At 42.0% G+C, this 15,372-nt stretch overlaps 1 protein-coding gene and 1 long non-coding RNA gene across 6 annotated transcripts in view; one reads left to right on the top strand and one right to left on the bottom strand.

The window, feature by feature from the left end:
* Positions 1-786: 786 nt before the first annotated feature.
* LOC129478448 (uncharacterized) lies at positions 787-2,968 on the bottom strand. The gene is made up of 2 exons (XR_008656440.1): positions 2,456-2,968; positions 787-969 (listed from the first exon to the last, which is right to left on the bottom strand). It is a non-coding gene; the product is annotated as an uncharacterized lncRNA (long non-coding RNA).
* Positions 2,969-4,427: 1,459 nt separating this feature from the next.
* Positions 4,428-15,372, top strand: part of PBX3 (PBX homeobox 3) — a 227,080-nt gene continuing 216,135 nt past the window's right edge. For 4 of the 5 annotated variants that reach the window (XM_055271068.2, XM_055271067.2, XM_055271065.2 and 1 more), the window contains exons 1-2: positions 4,461-4,683; positions 5,595-5,668. In XM_055271068.2, the coding sequence (XP_055127043.1) occupies positions 4,484-4,683; positions 5,595-5,668 (274 nt within the window). In that variant the 5' untranslated portion in view covers positions 4,461-4,483. Of the gene's footprint in view, positions 4,684-5,594; positions 5,669-15,372 lie in introns of all 5 variants that reach the window. The other variant, XM_055271066.2, reaches the window with a different exon arrangement.

Genomic DNA, 15,372 nt, shown 5'->3' with positions numbered 1-15,372 from the left:
AGAAGACAGGCATCACAGAAAAGCTTCGGAGAGGTGGGACCCAATGTGGCTTTGAAGAATGGTCTGACTGTCCTTAATTTCCCTCCTCCCCTGCCTTGAGACCTGGATTCCTCTAATATAGCTGTTTGTTCTCTCTTTTTTAAGCACCTAGTTACTTATTTTTGTTAATTTTCAGTTTATCTGTTAAGGTCTTGTGATTTTTACTTCATAATCTTAATTAAATAACTTTTAAAAAAAATTTTAGGAGAAAGGGTAGCACTACATTGCTCAAGCTAGAGTGCAGTGGCTATTCACAAGTGTGATCATAGCATACTGCAGCCTCAAACTACTGCACTCAAGCGATTCTCCTGTTTCTACCTCTAAAGTAGCTGGGACTACAGTTGCATGCCACCAGCCTGGCTAAATTACTTTTTTGCACAGTGTTTTATACGGTAGTCTTTGCAGCCACATAGATCAATATTTGAATTCAAGCTCTAGTACTTACTGGCTTTGTGGTCTTGTGGAAATTTCTTACTCTCTCTCATTCTATTTCTCATTTAATGACAATCCCAAGCAGGCTGTTGTGAGACTGTAATAAGATGAAGCAAGGGGACACAGAGGATAGTGTACCCCCAAAGAAAGTGCCCAATAATGGCATCTGCTGTGATAGTCACCCTACTGATGACAGAGGCAATGGTGATGTTAATATAAACTCATGGAAAGGGATGGCCATGAAGGAACACCTACTTGGTTTTCACCACTTTGTCACTGTTAACTTTACATGAATGTCTGCTCACCAAAAGTCAATTTCATTTCCCTTGACATTTTAATAATCACTACCTTAGAAACAGCAAAGACAGACTCAGGTACTCAGGGAACTTCTATTCTGTCATCTGTGAAGGCATCAACCTTGTGACTCAGATTCTTGAGCAGAGATCAGGCAATAGTCTACATGAGACACTGGCACAAGCACAAGAGATCTTGGAGCATCTGCAATTAGTTGACAGTTATATTGAGGCTTGGAAACCAATCTAAAAAAGTTATGCTTTAAATCAACGGCAGTTGTCAATGAGCCTGTGAAGGAATCCTTGCTAGGGTCCTCAGGCTTCTACTGCAACTCATACTGATAACAACAAAAAGAGAAGCCTCCCAAGCAGAAGGTCAGTCTAATTCAATCACTTAAGGCAGAATTATGGTATCAAGTTTCCACATCACTGAATGACCATGGGTTTAGCGTAGTGTACCATAAAATAACTGTGGGTGTTAGACATTTAACAAGTTGTTTTATTCCTAATTGCTGGCATTTGCCTAACTGTTTTCTTAATTCTAATTTATGTTTTTATGTTCCAGTTTGTTTACATAGCCCATAGTTCCCAATTGCCTTCATTTGCTTAAGTGTTTCTTTAATTTTATTTACTTTTTTTTTTTTTTTTTTTTTTGAGATGAAGTCTCACTCTGTTGCCCAGGCTGGAGGGGAGCAGCACAATCTCGGTTCACCACAACCTCCACCTCCTGGGTACAAGTGATTCTCCTGCCTCAGCCTCCTGAGTAGCTGGGATTACAGGCGCCTGCCACCAAGCCCAGCTAATTTTTTGTATTTTAAGTAGACATGGGTTTTCACCATGTTGGCCAGGCTGGTCTCAACTCCTGACCTTGTGATCCACCTGCCTCGGCCTCCCAAAGTTCTGAGATTACAGGCATGAGCCACCGGCCTATTTACATTTTTATGTATGTTGCTTTATTTACATAACTCATTGTTTGGAGTCGGCTACAAATAACCATAAATCCCCATTGCTAATTAGCCTCATCCTCATGACTGATTAGTCAAGATTATGAGTCTAGAAGGAGGGCAGAGAGGAGTCCTAATAGTGAGTCACAGGATTATTGAATTTTACAGCTGGAAGGAATCTCAGAATTTAAGGCATCTTTCAGTTAGAATTCTGTGGTTTTGCATCTTCAGCGTTGGAGAATTATGAAAGGTTGACTGCTTGCTCCTGCGCCTTTTGGCAAAAATGCTTAAGAATTTGGTGACAGCTTTAAAAAACAAATTAAGAATAAAGAAAAAACCCAATCAATGACTATGAGTAACCCATAATGGGGGCTTCAACGAAGAATTGGAAACTTGACATATCAATGGGGTATAGAAGAGCAGGGAATATTAATGAACATGAAGGGGGTTCTTCTTTGGAGGTAAGTAAGCAGAGTGGATTTTTTGGAACTATCTCCTCAGCAGCTGTGCAGTTTGTAAGGATTTTAGCTTGCCTAACTGTAAGCTTAGCTATTAGCTTTGCAGTGGGGAGTATTTAAAAGTACACACAACATATGAAGGAAAGAACCTGGAACCGAGTAGCCTGCTTCATTCCAAGAATCCATCTGGCATTTAAAGAACTGCTTGTCCTACATTAAACCCTGCAGAGTAAGAGCCATTTTTCATATCCTCATACCCCTATTTTTGGTTTCAGGTAAGACAGCTTACTGAGTTTGGGGAAGGAACAAGGAGACTTTTCCGAACCACCGAACCAAAGGACTCACCTAGGGTGAGCTCCGTGAATCTAAAATGGGGAACACACATTGCAGCCCGTTTGGGAAATCAGCTTAAGAGCAATCTCAAGTCTCCACAAGAGGCGGAGGTCCATATTCCAAAATAATGTGAGCCTTCAGATATATGTAGGTAGAATTCAATGGAAGAAGGGGTGTTATAGATACGAAAAATCGTGGCTGGCGTTATCAACATTAAATGACTTGTGGTGATGGGGTAAGTTGACAAGTGAAATCCAGTCTCTTCCTAAACAAACGTATCTTTGTAATGAAGAGCTCGTTTTTGCAGCTTCGGTATATCTGGGGGCATCGAATAGCAAACGCTGCCAAAGGAGTAGTCCCTGGATTATCAGGAATTGCAGAGTGTGTAAAGTGTTGTTAAACCTTGAAATTAGTCCTGGACTGAAGGCACTTTCCCTCCTCCCAGACTGTCTTCCCTCTGACACATTTCCCCTTTGAAGGGAAAGACTATGGCACTCAGGTCCACTCAGCTCAGACTTCAAGCATGTGAGACCACAGGTTCCTACCTTAACTGGTCACCCATTGAGGGACAGCGCAAGGCCCCGGTGCTGGCGCCAATGCTGAGCTGCGCCCTCTCGGTTACCATGGCGACCGTAGGCGGGGCAAGGCCCCCACTCGCCGCTTCCCCGCCTCTGCCCAGGACCTTTCGAACGCTCCAATTGGGACAACCCTTTCTTGCCTCTGTCCCGCCCCATTCGGCTCTAAGCGCTTTGCGATTGGCCCGGGACGAGCGGCCTGGTACCCAGAGGGCACCACCTCCTGACAGGAAGAGCGGGAAAGTGCACCAGGAGCTGTCCCAGGCGTGAAGCTCACGGGCGCGGCGGGGGAGCACACGGTTGGCTTTGCAGCGAGTTGCCCGCTGTCCCATACACAACCCCCCGCTCCCATGACTGCCAAAAGCATGGAGCAGGAGTCGGGGTGCTGGCACAGCGTTTGTGGGCCGGCCCGGTCTATCCCGGGGGGGCTAGGACGCGGCGAGGTTGCAGAGAGGATCCGGCGGCACACCCCGGAGCGCGGGGTATGAGAGGCCAGAGGGAACGTGCCGGGCCCCGGGGGCGGTGCCGGCGGCGGCGGCGGGAGGCGCAGGACCCAATGAGCGCGCGCGCCGCCCCGGGGGCGGGGTCTGAGGAGCGCTCCCCCGCCCTTGCCGGCCCCCGCCCCTCCCCCCGGCGCGGGGCCGCAGTGAGTGAGTGGCACTGGCAGCCTGTCAATCCCTTGGCCCAGCGGCCTTCCAGCCCGGTCCGCGGCGGCTGCTGGCTGGGTGCTTGGCTCCGGCGGCGGTGGCGGCGACTTCTCCCGCCCTATCCATCCGCTGTCCGCCCGGCGCGCGGCCCGCCGGGGCCCTCCTCCGGGCTCCGCGCCCCCGCCGTCTCTGCCCGCCCGCTCCCAAACTTTCCTCCTCCGCCCCCCTCGCTCCCCGCGGCTCGCCCGCAGGCCTCCTCCTCCGCCGCCGCCCGCCGCCGCCGCCTCCCCCGGGGCCGCCGGGGCTCGGATTCCGCCCGGCCGAGGCGGCGGCGGCGGACGAGGAGGGCAGTGCGCAGGCTGGCGCGGGGGGCGGCGGGCGTCCCGGCAACTCGGCGGGCGCTGAGGAGCAAGTTGCGCGGGGCCGCCTGGCGGGGCGCGCGGCGGCGAGGAGGCGGCGCGGCGGCCGCGTGAGGGCAGCGGGAGCCGCCGCCTCCGCCTCCGCCACCGAGCCCGGCCCTTCCGCCCGCCGCTTCTCCTCAGCCTCGGCGGCGGCGGAAGCCGGAGCCCGGCGCCCGTCCGCATCGCCTCAGCCGCGGGCCCTGCCGGCCCGGCCGCCCCCTCCCCGCGCGGGCGGGGAGCGCGCGGCCGCCTCCCCCTCCCCCTCCCCCTCTTTCTTCTCCTCCCTCGTCGCCGCCGCCGCCGCCGCCGCCGCCTCAGCCTTCGCCTCAGCCGCCGCCCGCTCCCGCCCGCGCGCGGCGGGATGGACGATCAATCCAGGATGCTGCAGACTCTGGCCGGGGTGAACCTGGCCGGCCACTCGGTGCAGGGGGGCATGGCCCTGCCGCCTCCCCCACACGGCCACGAAGGGGCGGACGGCGACGGCAGGAAGCAGGACATCGGCGACATCCTCCACCAGATCATGACCATCACCGACCAGAGCTTGGACGAGGCGCAAGCAAAGTTGGTGTCGTCTCATTAAGCATCTTTTGTGTGTGTGCGGGAGCCCGGCCCGCGGCCGAGTCGAGGCCCGGGGTGGCGCCCGGGGCCAGGGCCGCAGCCCCTGGCGGGGAACTTTCTCCGAAAGCCGGCCGCCCGCCCCGGCCTCGGGGGGACTTGGCCGGGCCCCCCGAAGCGGGCAGGAGTCGGCAAAGTTGCTCTAGGGGGCTCGGGACGGACTCGGTGCGGCGCGGATTCCGTGGCGTCCTTTCCCCCCGTCCTGCGTTTCGCAGCCCGGCCCCCTCCCACGGATTTAAACCTCCCGCCCCGACCCCCGTGCGGGCCGCGCCGCCGGGAAGTGCAACTTTCTCCTCCGGACGGGAGTCCCGGCGCCGGCTCCTGTGGCCGCGGGACGACCTCCCGATGCGGACGGCCACCCGGGCCCGGCGCGGGGCGATGGGCGGTTCCCTGGCGGGTCCGGGTGCGGACGGCCAAGTTCTCGGGGAGGGAGGGCCGCCTTGCAAACTTTGCCGAGCTGTCACCCTCCCGCTGGCCGCAGTCGGCCGGCCGGCAGCGTCGCGCCGGCTCCCTCTGCAGAGGAGCGGACGCGGGAGCCCCTCCGCACCCGTCCCCTCCCCCGGGTCGCCTTCGCCTGCCCCCGGGGCGAGGCTCCCCGCGCGGGTTCGCGTCTGCAGTGGCCGAGGCTGCTGCCTGCCGGGCAGATGGGTCCGCCTCGTTCCGGCTGCAGCTTTCGCCGCCGGGGCTTGCTGGCTGTCGGGAACTAGTCAACTGGAGTTTTTGTTGACTTCCCACCGTTCAAAAAGGCCTTCCAGAATGGGGGTCTGGAATTAAATCTTGGGTCTAACTTAAAGGAAGGCGCCATATTATTCCATAGGTGATGCTAATACCTTTGTGTTTCGTTATTTGTTTTTTAGGAAACATGCCCTGAACTGTCACAGAATGAAACCAGCGCTCTTCAGCGTCCTGTGTGAGATCAAAGAGAAAACAGGTAAGACGCTGCGCCCCGCAGTGGGCCTGGAGACCCCCGAGGTGGGGGTCGGAGCTACTCCTTCGACTCTCCAGTTGAGAGCTGCTGCTTTTGGGCACCGCCATCTTTGATCATTCTCTCCTTCCCACGTCCTGATCTTGAGAAAAAACTGCAATAAATCTGGAGTCGATTTCTCAGTTCTGCTCCTGGTGTAAAATGAAGTGTAGGTGCGAACCGGGCTGGATCGCCGTCCCTCGGCGGCGGCCCCTGGCTGCAGGCTGGGAGGGGGCCCGGAGCGCCAGCCGCCCTCTCCCCTCTCCTTTCGCCTTGTTTGTGTGTCAGTTTTTAGAAGGAGCAACGGGAGACTGGATGCCAGGACCGAGTCCCCGGGAGAAGCATCGCCCGAACTTTGTTTTACTTAGTCTTAAGCTTCAGCTGCACGGATAGAAGAATAGATGCAATTGAACAAACCCCAGTAGCATGCTTGAATTAGTGTTTTAGGTGGGAAGACTACTTCAGAGAATCGAGGAAGGGTAATGATGTGTAGACACGTACAATGTATTACATCTGTTAATACTTGTATTATTTTGTATTGTGAAGTCATTACACTTGTAACTGTGCTTAATATATAAAGTATAAAAAGGTCGACAGATGCAGGTTAAACAATTTTGAAGTGTCCAAGTCAGCGAATATATAAGAAGATAGGTTTTGCAGAAGTGCTGGAATGAAAACTACAGGTACCTATTTGGCAAATTTTTGGCAATTCGTTTCAGTTTAACTTTCTTGTCAGACTTTATTGATTGAAGGTCTTTCAGTCTTGAAGTGAGGTAACTGCTCAAATTGAAGCAGAGATTTGGATGTTTTAGTTTGTATTTGGCATTATCTTCCCTGTATTTGGCAAACAAGTACATTAAACAAGCTCTACTGTTTATTTTTTTCTTGTTCTTTTCTTTCTTTTTTTTTTTTTTTTTTGGTGTGTGTTGGATGTATGGTATTTTAAAGTTGCCATTTTGAAAGTTGAGGCAAAGGAGAAAAAGTTGAAGTCCAGGATATAGCACTATCCAAGGGTTGCTATTTAAAAGGTTACATGTGATTGTGTTTAAATTGAGTGTACAAATAGCACAGTGCAAGTAATTGTTAGGTTGATAGGCGAGTCAGCCTTCTTTGAAACAGGTTTTTCTCTTTGCAATACTATTCTGATCCTAGAAGTAATCAAGAAAAGATGATGAGTTATTGCTGTCTATTAAATATATATGCTAAACTATAATAAGCAGCAAATAATAAGGGAGGCCAAAGAGTACTTTTCCTGGTTTTCATTCACATATTATGGCTGGTTTCTTAATGCTCAGTGATCCTTTCTTGAATTACTAACTTTTATTTTGTGTTGATTTTTAGCTACCTTTAGAAAGCGTTGTGATTTAAAACAGTAGATAATTTTTATCTGACTGTAAAAAAAGACATCTAGCATTCAGTCTTGAAGATTCTTAGTTTGGAAGCTTAAAAGTATGCAATTCTCAGTAAATTCTGATGCTTAATGTCCAAGGGTTTTCCTGCTATCAGGGCTCCACTTCAGTTTCTGCTGACAGCCATGCACTGGGGTATTGACTCTGTTGTGAATATTAAGATTGATTCGACTTTATACAGCCTTATATTACTAGGGTGAGGGGATGGATACTTACCGCTTCTCATCCCCTTCTCATTATTTGTATTTATTTATTTATTTTTGCCTTTTTAAAGTTTTGGCCTAGCTAGCTTGAGAACTAAACCCAGCAAACTGCTTTTCATGTTGAGACATTTAGCATCAGGCAGAATTCAATTAGGAAGCATAAGTCCTTTAGTTGCTTATTTGCACAGGACTTAGCTACACCATTCTGAAAGGAAAGTATAGTCAACCACATGTCAAAGGTGAGTTACGAAAAAGAAACAAGTCTTTTCAAAGTCTGGGATTACTGGCAGAGAGAGCTTTGGTAGGGCTATTGCTATTTAAAAACCAAGAGGCAGCTGACAAAAGAAATTTTTGTGTTTTAAAATTGTTTGTGGGGCTTTCAGTGATAACTTGTAAATTAGATCCTCTTTTTGTGCTTTGGCCAGTGGATCCACATTTGCACATTATCTCTTTTGTAAAAAGCCAACAGCCAACAAAGAGTAAAGGCGGCTGTCTGGGCAGAGGCATCTTCCTGCCAGCCTCTCTAAGCTCGAGAGGGATAGGATTTAAGTACTGAGTGATTGATGGGGGTGAAGCTCTTTCTCTTCTTTCCATTCTCCCCTACTACCCATAGCTTCACCTCACTCTCCAAAACTAGTCTTAGAATGAGACAGGGACTCAGAATCCTCAATTTGAAATAAAACAGCTGTGTAGACATTTGTGTTACCAAAGCAAAGACAGCGGGGCTGCAAATTCCAAGCCCCCCACTCCTGCTTCCATAGTCGGTCATGCTTTAGAAACATGAACTTATGAAAGAAACACTGTAGAATATATGTATATTGTGTAAATATTTTTTTAAAAAATATTTAATCTAATAATACCTAAAGATTAATTCTTTGTAATCTGGAGAAAGTTTACCTAGTCATTTATGAATAGAAACCAGAAACATTATGTTGATGACTCTACTCTGCATAATGGGGGGTTGAGGGTGAACTGTCATTTCAGTGGATAATGTCATTTCAGTTGTGCTTTTCTTCTAAAATAAAACAAAATCATTAAAAAAAAATCCGTTTATTTGTAGCTCTGCCAGTAGATTTTGAGGTTTCTGATCAGGCAGTGAACACTGCCAGTTCTGATGCACATGGGGTATTTAGTTTAGAAAACATCTGTTTCCCCCTCTACCATATATGAAAAGGTATTTTTCCCTTCTGACACATAAATGGGTAATCTACTACAATTATATTATTTTCTTGTTGAGAGGTAAGGAAAGTATACTTCTACTATAAGATGCTGCTTTTTCTTGAGAATGTATTCTTTCATAAAATTGATCATACCATTATTTTTGGGCAGAAATGTCTCTCATTGTTGAATTGTGATATTTGTGCATTTTGAGAGCACCCCAAAAGTTGTAGGCTTTAAAATAAAAATAGTTGTTTATTTTAAACCAAGTAACCAGTGAGATAATTGTTGATATGTTAAGATTTTTCTCCTGATTTTTAAAGCCATATTTTATCATCTGTCTCTTATTAAATATCCCTGATGCCACAAGGTCTGCTCACCTGCGTACCTCTTTTGGTGTATGCCCCCACCTCTTTTTGGTCATCTTAATCTTAATTGTTGAAGTGCTTTCCTTTGTGAAACATTTCATCCTGAAAAATCTGCCTTCTTTCCAAAGCCCTTAATTATGCAAGTTTAAGTGAAGGAAATAGTTCTTTTTCAAGAAAAAAATATTTATTTTTTAAATGAAATCCCACATTTTAGTAGATAATATGAATCACATTATTGTGAAAAATGTTATGCATGAAAAAAATAAACACAACCTTTTCCTTTTTAAATGATAGGTTAAAATACTCCATGTTGATGGCTGCCAACCAAACTCTGATTTATTGCCACCACAAACCCTAAATAGCGTTCATTTACTAGTAATGTCTAATGGCATACATGATGGTTTGCCAGATTTGTAGCCTTTGTGAGGCTTATAAGCAGGACTGACTTGGGAAGATCATAAAACTTAATGAACTTCTCTACTGCAGGAGGTGTCCGCAGGGGAAGAGAAAGGCCTGCTTGGCTGGTTGGGCTGGTTGAAGTATTTTTTATGTTTAAGGAGAAGAAAATGACTAGTAAAAATGCTTTACTTTTAAAGGAACCCTCCCTAGAAAGAGTCATAAGAATTTTAGATACTAAAACTAGATCAAGAGTATAGTTTACAAGTGAGGTTTTATATGCATTTAGTATATGATGTGAGATTAAACCTTTTATCTTTATTGCTGTAACTGTGACTAGCTTTCAAAGAGACAAGGCAGTACTGTCATTCGACACCTCCCTATTTAATTGTGAACCTACGGGTTTAGAGACTCTTTGGAGTCTTTTTCTGGTGTGCTTCTCTTTTTAAGGTTTCAGTATAAAAATCTGTTACATTTTTCTTTGTACAGTGCTGTGTGATTCTTTTAATTCTACATGTGTAAAAATCAATTTTTTCAAGTGAAAATTTAGTAAGAAAGGTGAAAATTGTTATATATTAGTCTAAATGTTATTATATATTTTGCATATGCTTTTAAGTTGCTCTTGCGCTATTTCCAATATAATTATCATCGTTTGTTTCAAGTTTTAAAAACAAATGCACTGTTCCATACATGATTCCTTTTTGTGTTTTCATGAAACACATTTTGTTTTAATGAACTTATTTTCAAGATTTTAACAACTTTTTATTGTGGACACCTTTGAAACATATCATGCAGAGAGAAGAGACTCTTGAACCTCCCATGAACTCAGTGCCCATCTTCAGCAATTAGCAATACTTGGCCAGTTGTGTTTTCTCTGTAATTCCCACCATTCCAAAATTATTTTAAAGCAAATTTTAATGGATCTTTAATGTTTTAAATTTCATGTCAATTTTAAGCATTAGGTCTGTTTATATTGGAAATATTAAGTGATTAAACAGGAAAAATACAAAGTCAGAGTATCTTGGAAATGTTATAAATTATATTGCTTTATCAATATGTTTTTCTTAATGCAACTTAATATTTTACCTTTTTTTCTATTTTTATAGATTTGATATCTTACTGGAGCTTTTGTAGGAGGTTTTTAGAGAAGTTGAAAAAGAAAGGGATTTTTCTACTTCTTTATTCTTCCATTTCCATCCTAACAAAATAACACATATAATACATTTGTAGAAAACCTAGAGAAAAATCTCATTGCCAGGCTGGTTTAGAACATCATGATCTAAAGTATCTTGTGGATATTATCTTTAAAATGTAGAGACATTTTCCAATCCTGTTCTTTATTTTTTTCTTCCCAATAAAAATGTATTGAACTCTCTTGTCAATACTAACTTGATCTGTGCAAGTAATTCTTTTGTGCCTTAGTTTTAATGACCCTCATTTTATTACAGATTTGAGTAGTTTTGGTATTTTATTTGGGACTTCACTATGTTATTTTATTAATTTACATAATTTTATTCTGAATTAGAAGTCTTTTAATATACTAGCAAAGGAGGCCCCGACTTGCCCCAAAGAGCACACTGTTTGATCGGCTTTCATAAAATGTACCTGCCTACATTTTTCATACTATGATGCTTTTCCTTTTAATTAATTTTGCCTGTATACTTCCATCTCAATTTATAAATTTTGTAAAAGGTTACTTCTGAGGCAAATTTAAATTAACGTCTTAGTTGGATTATTTATATTTTGATACTTTATAGTGGCGTGGTGTAGGATGAAGTTACATTATGTGAAGTGGGACTATAAGAATTGAAACTGCATTTCGTGAACCACACCCTAAGTCAGTCATCACTTTATTTTATACTCTACCCTGAGGTATCTATTCAGAATAAATACTTAACACATTAGCACTAACATATCAAGTTATATAAGGTTTTAGATTATCTTTTCCCTATTCATGTGAACATCTTTAGATATTTATTAGTTCAATATTGACATTATGAGAATAATGTTTTATTTGTTTTCTCAGCAGTCTTGTGTTTTAGCCATTTATCAGTGTGATCAGCATGATTTAGATATTAACTGACTAACAAAGCTTACACATCACCACTACCTCCCCCTCAAGCCCGTGCTGACCTTTTCAAGCATTTGCTCTACTTCAGTAGGCCATTTGAGCCTTTAAGAATGAAGAGAGTAAATAATTTATATCACTATGTAGTATAAATTGGTAAGTTTTTCAGAACTAGCTATCTGATTTTTTACAAAGTTATTGAAGTTAATCAGACAAACTGCTATCACATCTAGTTGACAGTGCTATATTTAGCAAATAATAAGTAATTCTTGAATGAGCTACTGAAAAAATAAACCACCTTTTTATGCCTTCAAACTCAGAACATATTAAAAAATAAATTTCATTAATCTTCAACACTTGATTCTAATTATCCCTTTTGTAGGCAGAATTGCAACAAGAATTTCTTCTGTATTATTTTTTCATAGATATATTCCATAGTATAATATATTTGTAGGTTTTAATGGTAACTAGTTTACTTTGGCACTAAATTTGAGTATATATCTAGCAAAAAAATTGGTGTGATAGAATGTATGAAACTGAATTGGCATAACTTTTTTTTGTGTAACTGTCTACATAATAGTAACAGGTTAGTATGAAAGCAATTAAAAATATTTATGGATAAAAATAATTGTTAAAAGTTTTCTACTTCTTTCAACTTAAGTTCTTTAAAAATGTTAAGCTGTTTAGACAATAACTTTTTTTTAGTGATCATATTAATGAGGACTTGGTATACAGTGTAATCCTTTTAATGCTGATGAGTCCTCACAATGTTTAAAGCATTATTTGTGAGACTCAACATATGTTATGGCAAAATGATTTTTTGTTTTGTTTTATGTGATACATCAGTTTTCAAAGCATATTTCTTAGGCATCAGAGTCCAGCAGGTGGCTTTTTACATTAAAAAATTCATAAATTTTAAAATCTCATAAAATTTTATTTCAAATTCAAATTAACTAATTGAGAATGTCAACATTTTCACTGTCTCTATATTAACATTTATAATAGAACAAATGGTTGCATATAGAAATTATCTGCAACACAGTCTAAATTAAGATTCTAAACAGGCATTACAGATGCTGGTAACTTTGGCAATTATCATTTTGTTTGGTGAACAGTAGTAAAACAGTGTGCGGTAAAAGTGTTTAGAGAGAGAGGATAAATAAATTGAACAGTTTTGCAATGCAAAGTGGTTTGTGGTGTTTTTGAGGATTTCTTGGCTCTCTCTTAACTGCTATTGTGAGCCTGGAGCAGATTTCCCCATTGCTAATGCCCTAGAAGTATTAATTCACTTTGATATGCTAATTAGAGGGCATTATGCAAGAAATGAGATTAAGTGGCAGCATGAAGCCATTTGCCTGTCAGTAAATTGAGAGCTTTAGCATCAGGAGGAGCTTTGTTTTTTTCTTTTTTTTTTTTTTGAGTTTCTCTTGGTTTTGCATATAAATAAAATTGATTGAAAGGTCTAGAGAAGCTTCCAGAACATTGGTGGATTCTTTTTTTCCCCCTCCTATGATTATTTAAACGAAATGTTACAGGATTTTTCTGAATATTAATTGACCTAATTGGAGATACTGAATATAAAGTTTTTATTGTACTGTCTCTGTATAAAAATATACTAAAATTTTTGTGTCACCCAGTCTTTTTTTTCCTAAAACATAATTTCATTAACATGGCTAATGAACTGTTTATCACTTATCTCTTTTCAGAAGTGTAAACTTCTGTGTATGGGCTTGTGCACCAATGTCACTAAATTGAACTTCACAAGGATATTTTCTTCACTAGGGAAGGAAGGAAGAAGTTGAATTGGGCTTCAGAAAACTATATTAAATGAGTATTAACATTCTGACTTGAATCCATAAAAGCTGTAACAATTACAATTCATGGTTAAACTGCCCTTTATACAACCTGTGGAATTTATATTTCAGCATATATCTTATAGGTAAGATTACTGATGACATTTTGTGTGGAAGATGGAATTTCATACTGGATTCAGATTTTGTTGACTTTTGTGGCCTAAGCTAGGCCTCTGAATTTTTCTCTATAAAGCTATTTTGTGATATTTCTTATATTCTGGGGAGAAATACGTGAATGAATACTAGGATGGCTGTGGGGAAAGGGAGGAAGACAGACCTTCTGTGCCTACAAGAAGGTTAAGGTTTCCTCAAACATGGAACTTCTATCTATAAACCATCCATAGAGGATAGAATTGCAAAACCCTGGCCTAACTATATTTGCTGGGTATGGTTAGAAGGAAGAGGGTTTGGGTAAGGCATTCCTACTGGGGTTTAGTTCTAGTGTCTGAATTCCACCACTGTAGCTGTGACTCTGGACTCAGTAAACCATATCTTCTTTTCAGAGCCATATGGATTATTTAGTCACCACAGCTGCCATGCATGCATACTACCAAGGCAGGCATCTCTTCGGTGTGCATGTGTGTTGCCTGTTAATGGTAATGTGAGTTACGAATGTGCACAGAAAGGAGGATGAGTTTCTCCTGAGACAAAAGTCCTCATTACATTTCGCTGTGAAGATGACTTTTAGTGTACCTACCACATTAGCTGCTTTTCTAAATGAAACACTTGGTTACTTTAAATTCTCACTCCCTTCTCTGATTCCCTGAACTAGTTAAATCAATGAATCCTCATTAGTCTCCGATTACTTGCAAAATTTCATTTAAAACATACGAAGTTATTTTTGATTGAAAAGGGAACAAAAAGCTTTTGAAATTGCATGTTATTATTTAAACAAAAGGTTTCTACAGGCTTTCGGATGTACTAAGCCCTGCAAATAATTTATAGAGGAATTATTGGGAAGGACTTATGAAATTCTTGAATGGCATTTGATGGGGAGGAAGTCATTGCATTAAAAAAAATATATATTTGAAATGGCAAGCTTAAATGTGCATCTTACCTTTACTATCCAAGTGTCCTCAAATGAGGAAGAATTGACTTAGGTGGTCTTACAAGTTTCATTTTTCTTTCTTTTCTCCCCCCCACCATTGTTTTTTTTTTTTTTTTAAAACTACAGGTGAAGGTTGTTGGAATTCATAGTCAGATATATCATTTTCAACTTGGAATAGGAACTAGAGCAGGAAATTGATTTTATATTTATTATGAAAGCAAGAACTCTGCCACCAACTGACAGCCATCCATGTTTTAGTTTTGTGATAATTGTTCACAAACATTGTAGTTGGTCCAGATTATTTATAATGTTGATTGGGATTGTTGGTCCATTAAAAGATATGTGTATAATGAATATCTTTAATTAAACCTAGTAATATTGGCATATTTTGTTTTTCTTTTACATTGGATCTTGGGTCTAGGATTAAGTGTCAGTACTGGTAAGAACAAGTTACAATAGATTGTGCAGTGATTTCTGTGCCTTCATGGATGTATTTATTACCATTTTTGAACAAATTATACTAACATGAAAAGTTGTATTTGAAATGATTGTGTGCTAGATAAGGCGATACATTACAGGAATGGTTGGGTTTATGGAGCTTTATGCAGAGGTTTTCTCAGAAATTATAGCACAGGGCTGTCACTATAAAACCCAGTGATACAGTTGGTAATAACATACAGTGAAGATATTTTTAGGTTTTCACTTGTTATTCAAATAAGTGAGAACTCTCCAGTTTTTCTCATCATATTTCTTTGTTGGAATCAGTAGAGAAAAAAATGAAGGAAAATTCTTTTAACTGTGTATGAGGTGTGGGTGTTTGACTTGTCTGAATTTCCTCGTGTTCACCACTTGTTACAGCAGTGATGTGATACTGAGGATATCCTTAGGAACTTACTGACTTCTTGGTTCTTGACCTTTTGACTGTGATCAAGTATAGGAACTGAATGCCTGAAAATGAAATGATGGACCCTATAAACATCAGTTCTGTTCTGTCGATGTATTGCATGAACTAATTTTCATTTACCTAAATTTATGGCATTTTGTATTCAATAAAGGAAATATTTCTTACTTTCAGTGTAATCAGTATAGTAATGTTATAGTTCTAACATCAAACCAGTTTCTTTTTTTTTTGACTGATTATCATTGTGGCTGCTTTTTAATTACTATG

Source organism: Symphalangus syndactylus, chromosome 3 (assembly GCF_028878055.3).
Source record: "Symphalangus syndactylus isolate Jambi chromosome 3, NHGRI_mSymSyn1-v2.1_pri, whole genome shotgun sequence".
In the NCBI taxonomy this organism is placed as follows: Eukaryota; Metazoa; Chordata; class Mammalia; order Primates; family Hylobatidae; genus Symphalangus; species Symphalangus syndactylus.
Note: the sequence above shows the minus strand (reverse complement) of the source record. Positions and strands in the feature narration are given on the sequence as shown.